The following is a 16,027-nucleotide window of genomic DNA, read 5'->3' as shown; positions in this document are numbered from 1 at the left end:
CAGTATTTGTTCCTTGAAAAAGTTCCACTTTTAATTAGTGCCTTTCCCTGACAGTTTCTGTTCCCAACTTATGCCCCCTAATTCTTGCCTAATCGCATCATAATTACCTCTCCCCCAATTGTAAACCTTGCCCTGCCGCATGGCCCTATCCCTCTCCATTGCAATAGGGTAATCAGAATTGCACACAGTATTCCAAGTGTGGCCTTACCAATGTCTTGTACAACTTCAACAAGACGTCCCAATTTCTGTATTCAATGTTCTGACCGATGAAACCAAGCATGCCGAATGCCTTCTTCACCACTTTGTCCATCTGTGACTCCACTTACAAGGAGCTATGAACATGTACCCCTAGATCTCTTTGTTCTGTAACTCTCCCCAATGCCCTACCATTAACTGAGTAAGTCCTGCCCTGGTTCAATCTACCAAAATGCATCACCTCGCATTTGTCTAAATTAAACTCCATCTGCCATTCGTCAGCCCACTGGCCCAATTGATCAAGATGCCGTTGCAATAGGAGATAACTTTCTTCACTGTCCACTATGCCACCAATCTTGGTGTCATCTGCAAACTTACTAACCATGCCCCCTATGTTCTCATCCAAATCATTAATATAAATGGCAAATAACAGTGGACCCAGCACTGATCCCTGAGGCACACCGCTGGTCACAGGCCTCCAGTTTGAAAAACAACTCTCTACAACCACCCTCTGGCTTCTGTCAAGAAGCCAATTTTGTATCCATTTAGATACCTTACCCTGGATCCCGTGAGATTTAACTTTATGCAACAACCTACCATGCGGTACCTTGTCAAAGGCCTTGCTAAAGTCCATGTAGACAACATCAACTGCACTGCCCTCATCTATCTTCTTGGTTACCCCTTCAAAAAACTCAATTAAATTTGTGAGAAATGATTTTCCACTCACAAAGCCATGCTGACTGTCCCTAATCAGTCCTTGGATCTCTAAATGCCTGTAGATCCTGTCTCTCAAAATATCTTCCAACAATTTACCCACCACAGATGTGAGGCTCACTGGCCTGTAGTTCCCAGGCTTTTCCCTGCAGCCCTTTTAAAACAAAAGCACAAGATTTGCCACTCTCCAATCTTCAGGCACCTCACCCATGACTATTGATGATTCAAATATCTCGGCTAGGGGGCCTGCAATTTCCTCCCTAGCCTCCCACAATGTCCTTGGGTATACTTCATCAGGTCCCGGGGATTTATCTACCTTAATGCGCTTTAAGACTTCCAGCACCTCCTTCTCTGTAATATGTACACTCCTCAAGACATCACTATTTATTTCCTCAAGTTCCTCAACAGTAAATACTGATGAGAAATATTCATTTAGGATCTCATCCATCTCTTGTGGATCCGCAGATTGATGACCTTGTTGATCCTTAAGAGGCCCTACTCTCTCCCTTGTTTTTCTTTTGCCCTTTATGTATTTGTAGAAGCTCTTTGGATTATCCTTTGCCTTATCTGCCAAAACAATTTTGTGTCCCCTTTTTGCCCTCCTGGTTTCTCTCTCAACTCTACTCCTACACCCCCTATACTCTTCAAGAGATTCACTTGATCCTGGCTGTGAGGCAGCAGTGCTAACCACTGTGCCACCATGCCGCCACTTAACTTAAACTTAATAAATAAACTAAACTTAAACCTTCTCAGGACAAGAAGGGATGGGCAATAAATGCCAGCCTTGACCAATGACATCTACATTCTGTGAATGAATAAAATAAATAATTTAACTCAAATAAAGATTTGTGGCTCTTTTATTTTCTTTGACTAACTGCACATCTGATATCCATTGTCATCAAACGCCATGTTTAAGAGTTTCCAGATCAAGCTGTGCAGTGAGATCTTCTGTTTGGTTGACATGGAGTTCAACTCCCTTCCATCTGGTACTGTCCAGCCCTTGTTATTTTAATGTCCGTTCTTGTACATGAACAGCATACATTGAGTAACAGGGAAGAATTCACTTCCATCTGTTACTGTATGATTTGGTTAAATGTCTTAGTGCCAGCCCCAGTACGTAGAGAATGTAGTGAGGGTTTTAATGTAGCAGATTGCAAGGAAAACACGTAACAACTGTCTGTTTGACTTTGCAGGGTTGCTTTGTGGCTGTTATCTACTGTTTCTGTAATGGGGAGGTAAGTGCTCATGTGTGTGTGTGTGTATACATGTTCTGACTTCCTTAACAGCAACCGTTCCGTCATTGGAGCATGTCAGCGAGGGTTCTGTCACACACCTTGTGACAGGTGTTTGTCAGCCCAAATGTTTCATATGATAAACTCTGGCAATAGGGAATTTAATACAAACAGTAGTTGGGAAACATCGTATAACCTTAGAATTTGTTTTGAGATTTGTGGTAATTTTCCCTTGAAAGGCAAGAAGAGGATCACTTAGCTTGGGGGACCAACTGGGACAAAAGTGAGTAATCACCCCAGGGGGTGGAATCCTGTCTTAGACACGTAGGGGCGTAGAGCAGCTGAGTCAGCTGTTGGCTTCTGTACAGTTTTTCTTAATAAATATCTTTTGTGTTTCTAATGAAGTCTGTACAAGTGTACAGTCGCACAGCTGAATACAAAACAAATTGAAAACAATAATCAGGCTGATTGTATTGTTTGAATACAGAATAAATCTGAGAGCAGCAATGAAATATATTCCAATCCTTGTTGCTCCCTGAGGATTTTATTTCCGTTGAATTCTACCTATCTCCTCAAACCATTTCTCTGATTCCTCTGTTCCTTGGGTCTTCTTAGGCAGAAAGGAGGGCCTCATTCACCATCTATGGTTCAACATTTTCTGGGAATGACTGGCTTAAAGCTGTGTCCATTAACAAATACCCAATTCACTCGAAAGATAAATTCTCTGAGACTGTGTTCTTGGTGTTGTGCCTTGTTCAATGGGTTTGATTGGGTGGAGGTCTGACTGTCTAATTTGCAATGCTCCCAATATCTTGTTTATTATGCTCCTTCCTAATTTTCCTGTTATATAGAATCCCAAAAGACCAAGCCACTTCTTACTTTGTGTAACTCCGCAGAATCTTGATAGATTGAACCTGCATTCTATACACTCCTGCTGTGCTGAGTCCCAGTGGATCAAAACTTGTCCATTCACTCCCATTCTACTGAGTTCAGTCAACTGAATTTCAACAATTAACCTGCATTCTAGTGGATTCTAATCAATCAAGACTTGTTTCATCCTCTTCAATCTGTTCATGAAAAGTAAATGCTGAAGATACTCAGTAGATCAGACAGCGTCAGTGGAGAGAGAAACAGATCAAATGTTTCAGGTCTTCCAAACTGGAGAAAGGCCATGAACCTGAACGGAATCCCCCCATGCCACGGCCAACAGGTTCAGTGGCGAGTGGTAAGAGGGGGTTGGGGGGAGAATTCAGTAGGAGGCCCAAAAATAAGTTTTATGCCAGCAAGAAGTTCCCATGGGATCTTCCACTGGTGTCTGCCATGACAGATTGGGAATCCCACTGGAGACTGGCCTGAAGCTAATTTGCATCTTGCTAATGGGATGCAGATGAAGGTCTGACTTGAATCTTGCCTCCTTATCTGATTCTTCACAAAGCCAGCGGGAAAACTCACCAGTCCAGAATGCATCTGGACCAATGTGGCATGTAGAAATCAAGACTTACCAGGACTAGGCCTGGAGCAGCCTCCGGAGTGTGGATGAATGATCCTGGACTCTGGAGCACCACAGCAGTGGCTGGGGGGAGGATCTATCAGGTGGATCTTCCAACTTCCGTATCATTGAGGAGATCCATTATCCAGCCTCCGAGTGTTCCTGGACATCAGAAGATCCATCTTCTTTCTTCAACGGTGGGTCAGTGATGTTGGGTGCCTTTTAAATATGGCAGCGGGACATCCTGCCATGGAAGATGGTGCAAAGCAATGATGCATAATTAATGAGGCAGGGATCCCCCACCCCTTCCAGGTACCCCCCCCCCCCCTCCCCCACCCTGAATGTCCCCAATGGCCCTGGCACTGATTGCAATCCTTGATTTCTGTCATCTTCTGTGGGTCAACTCTGGCATCAGATGCATCCACAATAAGCCCACGGAACTGGATAGCCAATGACAAGAATTTGCATCTGTTGTTGTGTAAGTCCAGCTTCGTCTGAGGTGTCACAGTGCAGCTTGCACTCTCCTATCATGCTCTGTCTGAGAGGATCCATGGATCAGGGCCTCATCCGAGTGATGTATGATTCCATCCCATCTTGACGTTATCCTCTGGAAGACCTCTGGCACTGATGTGGTGCCAAAAGGTTGTCTGTTGAACCAAAAGCTCCCAAATGGGGAAATGAAGGCGGTGAGCAACTTAAACTCCTCATTGGGGTGGTCGTCTTGTGAAGATTGAATTCTTTCCTAATGTAGCTAAGCTCGACAGAGGATGATCTTCAAATTCAACTGCTTTGTTCAGCTGTGTAAGATCTGTGCAAATTCTGATAGGGTTTTGGCACTGAGAACCTGCCTGAGCACCAACTTGCTGGTTCTGGCACAGGTGAAATGCCGTTCCCCCCACTGCTGCTTCAACATGGAGTCATTTTCCTTTGTTACTTTTGCTAATCATAGAATCATAGAACCACAGAATCCCTACAGTGTAGAGGGAGGCCATTCGGCCCATCGAGTCTGCACTGAATCTCTGACAGAGTATCTTACCCAGGCCTTCTCCCCACCTTATCCCTGTAAGCTCACACATTTACCATGGCTAATCCATCTAACCTACACCTTTAGGACACTAAGGAGCAATTTAGCATGGCCAATCAACCTAACCAGCATATCTTTGGCTTGCCATGATGTGGAGTTGTCGGCATTGGACTGGGGTTGGCACAGTAAGTAGTCTCACAACACCAAGGTAAAGTCCAACAGGTTTATTTGGTAGCACGAGCTTTCGGAGCGCTGCCCCTTCATCATGAAGGGGCAGTGCTCTGAAAGCTCGTGATGAAGAGGCAGGGCTCCGAAAGTTCGTGCTACCAAGTAAACCTGTTGGACTTTAGCCTGGTGTTGTGAGACTACTTACTGTAACTTTGGATTGTGGGAGGAAACCGGAACACCCGGGGGAAACCCACGCAGACACGGGGAGAATGTACCAATTCTACACAGATAGCTAAAAGTGGATGAGGAACTACTCTGGGTGTAAGCAGGCACACTGACTTTGTTTCAGAACATGGAGTGATGTGAGATGCTGTCTTCATCTTTCCTAGTCCTGCAAACAGCTGTGGAAACTCTGTTCTGAAATTTTTGAGTTGATTTTCTTGACTTTTCAGTTCCTCTGTTCTGCAAATCAGACGCAGATTGGTACAGACTTTCCTGATCAAAGATGAGCAACTCTGGTTCTGAGTCAAATACAATGGGCAGCATATTACTAGGGGTTGGACGGATTGCACCCACCTCTCTCTCCAACCCCTACCTGAAGCAAAGCAGCTGACTCGCTGCACGTCAGCCTGACCCACAGTCATAATGCACTGTGAGTGGGCTGAACAGGGGGAGTGTGGGTCTTCCGCCCCTCACTAGCATTAGTGGACGCTGCCAAGACTGCAATCAGGAATAAGGAGAAGGTCTGTGGATCCTGGAGCCAGGGAAGTCCAGGGTCTGGGGCAGGGAGGCTTTGGGCAGGTTTGGGAGGGGGATAGGGAGGGTTGGGGGTGGTCTGTTTTATGGAGCAGCTGGCCCCTGATGTGCAAAGATAGAGCGCCCCCTTTCTTCCCTGCCTTTGAAAAAGATTTCTTTTTAAGTGGCCTGCCCATTCCCACCTGACTGCCCATGCCAACTGTTTTATGGGGGTGTGGGAAACATTTTACCAGGAGCTCTAGCTATTTATTTAAATATGGTGGGTGGGCTGCCGACTTTCTCTCTGCTAGGATATTGGCATTCGAGTAACTTCTGCTTGCTTCCTGGATCTCTCCAAGGAAAGGCACCTCAATACCATGGATGTCATCTACTTCATGGACTTTGTTACCATTCGAAGGCTTTCCTTTGTGTGTATTCTGTACAGGCTTCTTGCTACGGTACACAACCTGGAAGTGAGCCATCTTTCCACTTAAATGACATTTGGCCTTTTTGGTTGGGCAGTTTTCATGCCTATGCTTTTCCCTGCCACACCAATTACAGTTAGCTTGGACTGCTGTTGGATGCTCTTTCAGTCTCATCTATTTTTTCTTGAATGACAGCTTTTCTTTAATATTTAACAAACTTTACTGAGTCAGCTGATTTTGATATGGGGCCCTCCCTGTCACCTTTAACCACAGACAATTCTGTTCGTTGGATTGCTTGTGTTAAGATTGGATCATTTCTTAACTGCAACTGCTTCGTTTATGACCTTCTTAAAGCTTTCAAGTAATGGTGGAGACTTCTTTATAACTACTTTTCATGCATTGCCACTCTACAATGTTCTTAATGAGTCTGTCATAGGCAACAAGAGCTTTACTGGAGCACATCTTATTCCTCTGACTCTCATCTGCCACATGGCTGTACGAGGGAGCAAATCATGCGATGATGTATCACTTACGGCGATGATGTGCACTGCATGATTAGCATATTATATAATTAGAATTAACCCATTAACAACTCAATATTCAACGTAACACATTACACTACACAATGGGGTCCTCTTTTTCCTTTTTGCTCCAGTTGGGTTGATAGATGATTGGGTACAATTGACTTATTATTCTCACGTATATTAGTATACAGTGAAAAGAATTGTTTCTTGCATGCTATACAGACAAAGCATACCGTTCATAGAGAAGGAAAGGAGAAGGTGCAGAATGTAGTGTTACAGTCATAGCTAGGGTGTAGAGAAAGATCAACTTAGTGCAAGGTAAGTCCATTCAGACGTCTGATGGCAGCAGAGGAGAAGTTGTTCCGGAGTCTCCAATGAATAGAATTTTCTTAAGTTTCCTCTTCGTAACAAGATGAGGGTAATTTTACAATGGGGTGGTCATCCAAAATGATTGTTAATGGAATGAGCCGTACATTATCATTAAACAGAATCATAGAATGGTTACAGCACAAAAAGAGACAATTTGACCCATTGCATCCTTGATGATTCCATGCAAGAGCAACTCAGCTCGTAGCACACCCCACCTTTTCCCCATACTCTGCAATTTTCCTCTCGACTAGTGCTTATCTAATTCATGCTTAAAGGCCATGATTGAATCTGCCTCCAGCACAAACTGAGGTGTATTCCAGAATCTAACCACCTGCTGCGTAAAAAGACATTTTCCTCGTGTTGCCACTGATTGTCTTGCCGTTCACCTTGGAAATCTGTGTCTTCTGGTTCTTGACATTTCCACCAATGGAAAGTTTTTCACTATCTACTCTGTGTAGCCCCCTTTGATCAAATCTCCTCTCAACCTTCTCTTCTTGAAAGAAAACAGCCCCAACCTTTCCCATGTAGTCTCATCACTGAAATCCCTCATCCCTGAAACCATTCTTGTCAATCTCTTGCGCAACCTCTCTAAAGACTTTTAAATTTTCCAAAAGTGTGGTGCCCAGGACAGAACACAATACTCCAGTTGGTGCCAGACCAGTGTTTATTAAAGAGTCATCATCACTTCCTTGCTTTTATACGCCTTGGCTAGAATGCTTTGTGCAGATGCAGAAGCAAAAATGGCCGTGGAGGCTTGGATCTGGAAGTCCTGCCCCCCTACCTGGCCTCTGCCATTTTCGGAGGGAGGGAATATGGATGGCTTCTAATGTGCACGTCCGCGGTTCATGGACGAAACTGCACAAGTTAAACTGCAGTGGCCTTAGTAAGATCTGATTTTCGCTAATGGAATATCCAAAGTGCACCTTATGAACTTTAGACCAGGTAAGAGAAGGGCTAAAGCTGTCCGAACTCTTTGGAGCAGGTAGGACACCCTTTTGCAGAGGTAGGAAACCCTTGTGGATATGGTCCCTGGATATCTTTGAGACACAAAAACAGAAAATGCTGGAAAATCTCAGCAGCTCTGACAGAAGCTGTGGAGAGAGATGTTTTTGTTTTAGATTCCGGTATCCACAGTATTTTGCTTTCACCTTTGAGAAAGTCAGGACGCTTTGGAGAGGTTTGGTGTCCTTCAGGATTATTAAAAAATAGACATGAATGTGCATAAGGAGGGTGTATATTCATTGGAATTGTCAAGCTCATTGGATCTGAACTGTCCAGCTGTCAAGGCGTTTAAATGTCCTGTTCTTTAAATATTAGAAAAACAACAGTCTGCAGTGCTTTTTTAAAAAATCAGTGTTTGCTTTTTCAGGCTACCTTTTGACATAAACCTGTGGGTTATCGCCATAGGATTAGTGCTGCATTACTGATTTCACAATCTATCATTATCACAGTGGGGTGCCTGTCAGTTCACAGTTTGATTGGCAGCTCCAAGTGGTTCTAAACTCTTTGGAAAGGAACTATGAATACAAATCCCTGTTTTCAAAAGGGTTTAAAGGTTAAAATTAAATGAAGAGAATGGGATTTTATGAATGAGAGTGTTTTCTTTGAAATACTAAATTCATCAATAGACACAAGGGACACAATCTTACCTTTCATTCACACCACACTCCTGCTGCAATGAGATCGGAGAATTTGGCGGCCAGCCAAATCTCCGTTCACTGCAACGGGACGCGAAAATCCCGCTGGTGTGAACGGTGATATGATTCCGGCCAAGAATTTTATTTAATCTCAGAATGGGTGCTGATAACTGCCTGGTATTGATACTGTAGATACTGGGTGAGTTGGAATAATAGGTGTAAGGGGGAAGGGTAGTGAGGGGCATGGGTTGGCATGTGTTGGCACTAACCTGGCGTCGGGGCAGTAAAGAGCCATGTGGAGGGCAGTGGGGCATATGTTGGCAAAGAGGCTATAAAATGCCGTCGGGGGAGGGTGGAGGAGCATATGTTGGCATAAAGAGTGAGGGGCTGTGGGGTATACCAAGGACAGGCCAAGAAAGGAATTTTCCCAACTCCTGCTACCTGCTCTGAGGATGGAAATCCAGCCTAATAAATGAATTATGCCAGTAAGCCAATTTGCAGTGGTTCTGCCACGAGCCTCATTGATTGTGCACTCCCTCTTTCAAGCGCTATCCAAGATCTAGGCTGTGTATACTTTCACCTTTTGATTCTATATCTCTGCCCTTTTCTTCAGGTACAGAGTGAGATCAAAAAGGCTTGGGCACGCTGGACCTTGGCACTTGACTTCAAACGCAAAGCCCGGAGTGGGAGCACCAACTACAGCTATGGGCCAATGGTGTCACACACCAACAACAGTATCAGCACCAACTTGACCACCCGAGCCCCACAAGCCCTCCACCTCAATAGCCGACTAGGCAGCGGACTGCTGAACGGGCATCGGAACCTTCCGGGCTATGTGAAGAATGGCTCAGTCTCTGAGAACTCGCCCCCCTCCTCCCTCCCCGAGCAGAACAGCAAGGACAATGAGCATAGCAGAAGTTTGGGGTCTGCAGGGTCCCACAAACCATCGTTGGTCGTGGAGGAAGAGAGGGAAACTGTAATGTGACTGGTGGACAATTGCACAAGAAGCACCCAATCTACACACAACTGAACTCCTCAACCATAAGACAATAACTATGGATTATTCTCCACTTGTTTCACTACACTGGCAAGAGCAGGCCACTCCAACTCAGAAAGATCCAAAATATGGACGAAGAATCAGGACAACATGATACTGCATCATGTTGATCCTTTTTATTCCAAAGTTGCCTGCATCTTTGAATAATTATTTAGATTTTAGTCAAGCACTGTTCCTCGATGTCATCACAATTGCCAATATTCAATGGATAGACTCGAAACAGCATTGGTGACTCTCATTGCTTCTGCATGGCCTGAATCGACCAGAGTAAATTCACTCTGCCCTCTACATCTCACCTTCAGGGGGCCCACTCACCCTCATCGGTTGACCATATTAGAGAAACATCAACTGCTTGAGTTAATGGGGAAGAACAGGCAATCGACCGCCCTCCTTGTATCTTCGTTGGCAATAGTATTCAGCTTTGAATTTGATGACATCAATCTCTATCCGGGCAATGTCTGGGTGATCTTGTTCTGCTGAGGAGTTATCAGATCTCTGAAAAGTGGGTTTTGTGGCGGTTTCAACAGAATCATGAAAAGTGGCATTAAAGTGTAACGTTTTTTTTAGTAAGATTGTTCTTGTTGCTGCGCTAGTGTATAAAGAGCTGCAGGGTTCCATCTGGGGAATGCTAATGTCCTGGATATCTTGCACTGATACCTGGAAAGTTAATCATTTGGACCTTTTTCACTTTAGGGGAGCGATAGAAAAATAATTCAGAAATAATGGGGGAGATGGTGGCGTTGTGACAAAGCCACTGGTAATCCAGAGGCCCGGGCTAATGCTTTGGGAATACTGGTTCAAATCCAACCACAGCATCTAGTGGAATTTAAATTCAGTTAATAAAATTTGGAATATAAAACTATTCTCAGTAATAATGACCATGACAACCATCATCGACTGTTGTAAAAACCCACCTGGTTCACCAATGTCGCTTTAGGGAAGGAAATCTGCCACCCTTACCAGGTCTGCCCTACGTGTGACTCCAGACTCACACAGCAATGTGGTTGACTCTTAAATGCTCCTCTAAAATGGCTGAGCGAGCCACTCAGTTCAAGGGCAATTAGGGATGGATAACAAATGTTGGTCACTTGCCAGTGACACCCACATCCCATGAAAGAATACATTTAAAACAATCCAACAACCATTCATGCACAGACCCATAATAGCAGAAACTCAGAGAGAAACCATACAGGCACTATTGTAAAAAGCCAAGGTTAATGCACCTGCAACATTCTCGGTTGTCCCAGATATCCCAAATGCTTTGATCTGCATGGCAAACCTCTTGAGCACAATGAGATAACAAAGAACACCACAACTTTCTCCATTGACTGGGCATTGAGCTCCAACGGTTAGGTATCAAAGTTCAACTGACTTCACGTCCACTCATTATCCATGGAAGTAATTGGAATGCGTTCAAAACATGTTGATATTCTGGATGTTAATTGTTTCTAAATGAGTTTGTAATGTTCATGTTGTTTGGTTAAACATTGTGAGAAAAAAGGATAAATTATTATTTATTAATGTTTTTTAACAAATGCAGATTATTGTTTGCATCTTTAGTGATTGTGGGAAGAAATAAACTTGTTGGTTGTTTGTAATAGTGACTGAATGAGAAATAATGAATTGTCTTCTACTTTGGATTGCTAGGGATGGGAATCTGGCTGGCAGATTATTCACTGCATTTGCATCAATATCCATAACTATGGTTCACATCTGGTTTTAAAGGGGGTAAATTGTGTTATATTGACACAAAGGTCATTATTCAAATCGCAACATAGCAAGTCATGAAAGAATGCTAATACTGGTGTCTTTACCTGAGGAAGGATGTCCTTGCTGTAGAGGGAGTGCAGCAAAGGTTTACCAGACTGATTCTTGGATGGCAGGTCTGTGATATGAGGAGAGATTAAGGGCCCCAAAACCGGAAAATCCCACCCAAGGTCAATGGACCCTTGCATAGTCCGCACCCGACCCGCCCCTGCCCCCCACTATGATTGCCGTGGTGGGTGGGTGGGACTGGAAAATTTCCCCCTAAATCGGTTAGGATTGCATTCATTGGAGTTTAAAAGAATGAAAGGGGATCCCATAGAAACTTATAAAATTCTAACAGGATTGGACAGGGTAGATTCAGAAAGAATATTCCCGATGGTGGGGGAGTCCAGGACTAGGAGTCACAGTTTGAGTAAACCTTTTAGAACTGAGGTGAAGAGAAATTTCTTCAGCCAGAGAGTGATGAATGTGTGGAATTCTCTACCACAGAAAGTAGTTGAGGCCAAAAATTTGTGTGATTTCAGGAAGAAATTAGATATAGCTCTTAGGGCCAAAGGGATATGAAGGGAAGGCAGGATCAGGATATTGATTTTGATGATCAGCCATGATGAAAATGAAAGGCGGATCAGGCTCAAAGGGCCGAATGGCCTACTCCTGCTTCAATTTTCTATGTTTCTATAAATCTGATCATTTGTGAGCTGACACCAGAAAAAAAGTGTTCTGGCTTGCTAATGTCTTTCAGGGAAGAACCTATCACTCCTGATTGTTCTGGGCCTTCATTTTCTCTGTGTTTGACAAGGAATGCCTTCTGAAGTGAGCCAGCAAACTGTAGAATGCTCAACCAAACACCACTATCTTCTCAGGACATCTTCTAAGTGAATGTTGGCCTTGCTAGAATTGCCCAATCCTGAGAATCAATGCAAATTTTCAAGTATGCCCGTAGCAGTCATGGCACTCTATGCCACCTTCAGATCAGGAACAGGTTCATGCCCAATTGTTCAGTCTATAACTAAGCCAGATATATTAGGATTTAGTTCCTTGTTTCCCCTCTGCCTTGTGATTTGAGGAATCAACGATATTCACATTCCTTGTTATAACCAATATTCACTGCACTGCATATCACTCTATAGCAAAACCAACTCCCATTCACTTCACTGAGAGCCCACGCTTGGAAACCAGAGCACCTGGAGGAAACCTACACAGAGACAGGCAGAATGTGCAAACTCTGCACGGTGACCTAAGGCCAGAATTGAAACTGGGTCCCTGGCACTGTGAGGCAGCGGTGCTAACCACTGTGTCACATGCAGCAAGACCTGACAACATTCAAGCTTGACTTGAGAAGTGGCAAGTGACATTTGTGCCACAAAAGTGCCAGGCAATGATCATCTCCAACAAGAGAGAACCTAACCATCTCCCCTTGGCACTCAATGGCATTAGCATTACTGAATTCCTCCACCGTCAACATCCTATTTACCAGAAACAAAAATGGACCGGCAAAATACTGTGACTACAAGAGGCTAGGGATTCTGTGGCAATAACTAATTTCCTGACCCAAAGTATGTCCACTATCTCGAGGGCACAAGTCAGGGCTGTGATGGGATACTCTTCATTTGCATTTCCAAAAACACTCAAGAAGCTTGACACCATTCAGGATAAAGCAACCTACTTGACTAGCGCTTTATCCATTGCCTTAAACATTTAATCTACTGACAGACAGAAGCAGCAGTATAATATACAAATGCACATTAGTAACTCACCAAGGTTCCTTCAGCAGCATCTTCCATACCCGCAAACGCTATGGCCTGGAAGGACAAGTATATAAGCACTATTTGGCCCCTCGAGCTTGAGCCAACTCTCTCAACTCCGGAATCAACCTCGTGAATCTCCTCTGCACCCCCTCCAGTGCCAGTATATCCTTTCTCAAGTAAGGAGACCAAAACTGTACACAGTACTCCAGGTGTGGCCTCACCAGCACCTTATACAGCTGCAACATGACCTCACTGTTTTTAAGTTCCATCCCTCTAGCAATGAAGGACAAAATTCCATTTGCCTTCTTAATTACTTGCTGCACCTGCAAGCCAACTCCTTGTGATTCTTGCACAAGGACATCCAGGTCCCTCTGCACAGCAGCATGCTGCAATTTTTTACCATTTAAATAAGAGTCCATTTTGCTGTTATTCCTACCAAAATGGATGACCTCACATTTACCAGCATTGTCCCCCATCTGCCAGACCCTCGCCCACTCACTTAGACTATCTATATCCCTTTGCAGACTTTCAATGTCCTCTGCACACTTTGCTCTGCCACTCACTTCAGTGTCATCTGCGAATTTTGATACACTACATTTGGTCCCCAACTCCAAATCATCTATGTAAATTGTAAACAATTGCGGTTCCAACACTGATCCCTGAGGCACACCACTAGTCACTGATCGTCAACCAGAAAAACACCCATTTACCCCCACTCTTTGCTTTCTGTCCGCTATCCATGCTAATACATTACCCGTAACACCGTGCACCTTTATCTTATGCAGCAGCCTTTAGTGCGGCACCGTGTCAAATACCTTCTGGAAATCCAGATACACCACATGAACAGGTTCCCCATTGTCCACTGCACACATAATGTTCTCAAAAAATTCCACCAAATTAGTCAAACATGACCTGCCCTTCATGAACCCATGGTGCATCTTCCCAATGGGACAATTTATATCCAGATTCTCGCTATTTCTTTCTTGATAGATTCAAGTATTTTCCTCACTACAGAAGCTAAGCTAACCAGCCTATAGTTACCTGCATGGGAGCATCACCGCTTGTAAGTTCCCTTCTAAGCCGCACACAATTAGGAGGGGCCTCGGAGGGGGGGATGGGGGGATGGAGATTGGTGGGAAGTGCGGGTTACCACTGCCACTCTGGACTGGGATCGTGAGCTGAGGGAGGGAGGCCAGCGATTGGGGCTGATTTGAAACTATATCATTGTTCCTTCACTGTCATTGGGTCAAAAGGCTGAAACTTCCTAACAGCATTGTGGGCATACTTACACTACATGGACGACAGTGGTTCAAGAAGGCAGCTCACCACCAGCTTCTCAGGGGCAATTAGGAAGGGGCAACAAATGTTGACCTAACCCAGGGATATTCACATCCCACAGAGGAATAAAAACAATCTCCAGGAGTGACAACGTTCACTTTTCGCAAACAAATATTCACTTATTAACATAAAAATCTAATTAAGTACTCAAGACTTATCAATGGCAAACACATTGTGTTGCCATGGGGATGAAAATTAGGTTTGCACATTAGAGTGGAAATCAATTCTGTTTAATGAGAAGGCAGTTTGTGAAGTCATCCCTGTTGGCATTTTCTCCTCCTTGAGTTCTCTGTCCAAAACCAGGACTGACTCCGAAGGGACGATTCTCCCAGCCTGCTGCGCTGCTTTTGTAGTGCAACAGGCTGGGAGACTCAAGAGGAGGCTGTTTCGCTGGCTTCCCACTGGGCGCCATGGCCTCCGCAAGTCTCCAGCAGCCAGCTTTCTGGCGCCGTCAGCTCCGTGCCAGCAATCAACATAATGTATTCAAACGAGCGTTTGAATCTTATTTAAATATCATTAGCGGGCGTGGGACTGAAGTCTCCAGGCATGTTCACATCCCCCCCCACCCCTGCACCCCTCCCCCTTCTCCTCCCCACCCCCCAGCCAGGAGTGTTTCACTCCAGCAGGGTTTATAGTAGCTCCCCACTTGCAGGGAGTTGGCAGCCGGACCAAGAGGTGTTGGGTGGGGGGGGTGGGGCGGGGGGGGGGGGGGGCGGGGGGTAGTTGAGGTTGGCCCGGACATGTTCGCGTGGCCAGCAATCGGGCCATGGGTGATGCAGGAGTCGCGGGGCTTGCCAGCGATCAAGCTGGCCAGCAATCGGGGTAAGAAGTCTCACAACACCAGGTTAAAGTCCAACAGATTTATTTGGTAGCAAATACCATAAGCTTTCGGAGCACTGCTCCTTCGTCACCACATAAATCTGTTGGACTTTAACCTGGGGTTGTGAGACTTCTTACTGTGTTTACCCCAGTCCAACGCCGGCATCTCCACATCATGGCAATCGGGAGGCCAGCAGTGCGGGGCTACTGCGCATGCATCAATCTCGGCACTGACAGATCGGTGCATGCACAATGGCCCACTCAGCGCTATGCTGCCGCCCTCTCCAGCGGGAATAGGCCCCGCCTCTGGATTTTTCACATGATTCACGCTAGGGCATTCTGCAGTGCACAGAGTGTGGGAGATTCATTTTGAAACTCCCGCTGAAAAATCCAGTAGGATTTACTCCAGTTTTTACGAGAATTCAACACTTAGAATTTTTTTGGGAGAATCGCCCTCATAGTTCCACATTTTCCAGCACTGATAGGGCAAGGAAGCAGGGCCTGAATCCACCCAACTGGAACAGGGATCAAACTGCACGGTTGGCACACCACACACACCATCCAGCCAGCCTCCTCAAGGGATCCAAATTGCCATGGCAACATACATTTTTATCTGCGTGTTGTAGCTATGGGTAAGGAGCTGGTAGAGGCTCTAATTTCTTTCAATCAGATAGCTGACCAGGGATCTCCCCCAGCGCATCACCTGCATATGTTAGAAGGATTTACAAGTTGATACAAAAACTGGTTTGGCTGCATTATGAACACACCTCCCTTGTCCATCAAGTC

The 16,027-nt window shown here is 44.9% G+C and overlaps 1 protein-coding gene across 1 annotated transcript in view; it reads left to right on the top strand.

The window, feature by feature from the left end:
* The window catches only part of pth1r (parathyroid hormone 1 receptor), a 93,498-nt gene extending 82,318 nt beyond the window's left edge, over positions 1-11,180 (top strand). The window contains exons 12-13 of the mRNA XM_078215900.1: positions 2,103-2,144; positions 9,126-11,180. Coding sequence (XP_078072026.1) covers positions 2,103-2,144; positions 9,126-9,497 — 414 coding nt within the window. The 3' untranslated portion in view covers positions 9,498-11,180. The remainder of the gene's footprint in view (positions 1-2,102; positions 2,145-9,125) is intronic.
* The last annotated feature ends 4,847 nt before the right edge of the window (positions 11,181-16,027 follow it).

This window comes from Mustelus asterias, chromosome 7 (genome assembly GCF_964213995.1).
Source record: "Mustelus asterias chromosome 7, sMusAst1.hap1.1, whole genome shotgun sequence".
NCBI lineage: Eukaryota > Metazoa > Chordata > Chondrichthyes > Carcharhiniformes > Triakidae > Mustelus > Mustelus asterias.
The sequence above is the reverse complement of the archived record's forward strand: the minus strand, read 5'-3'. Positions and strand labels throughout refer to the sequence as shown.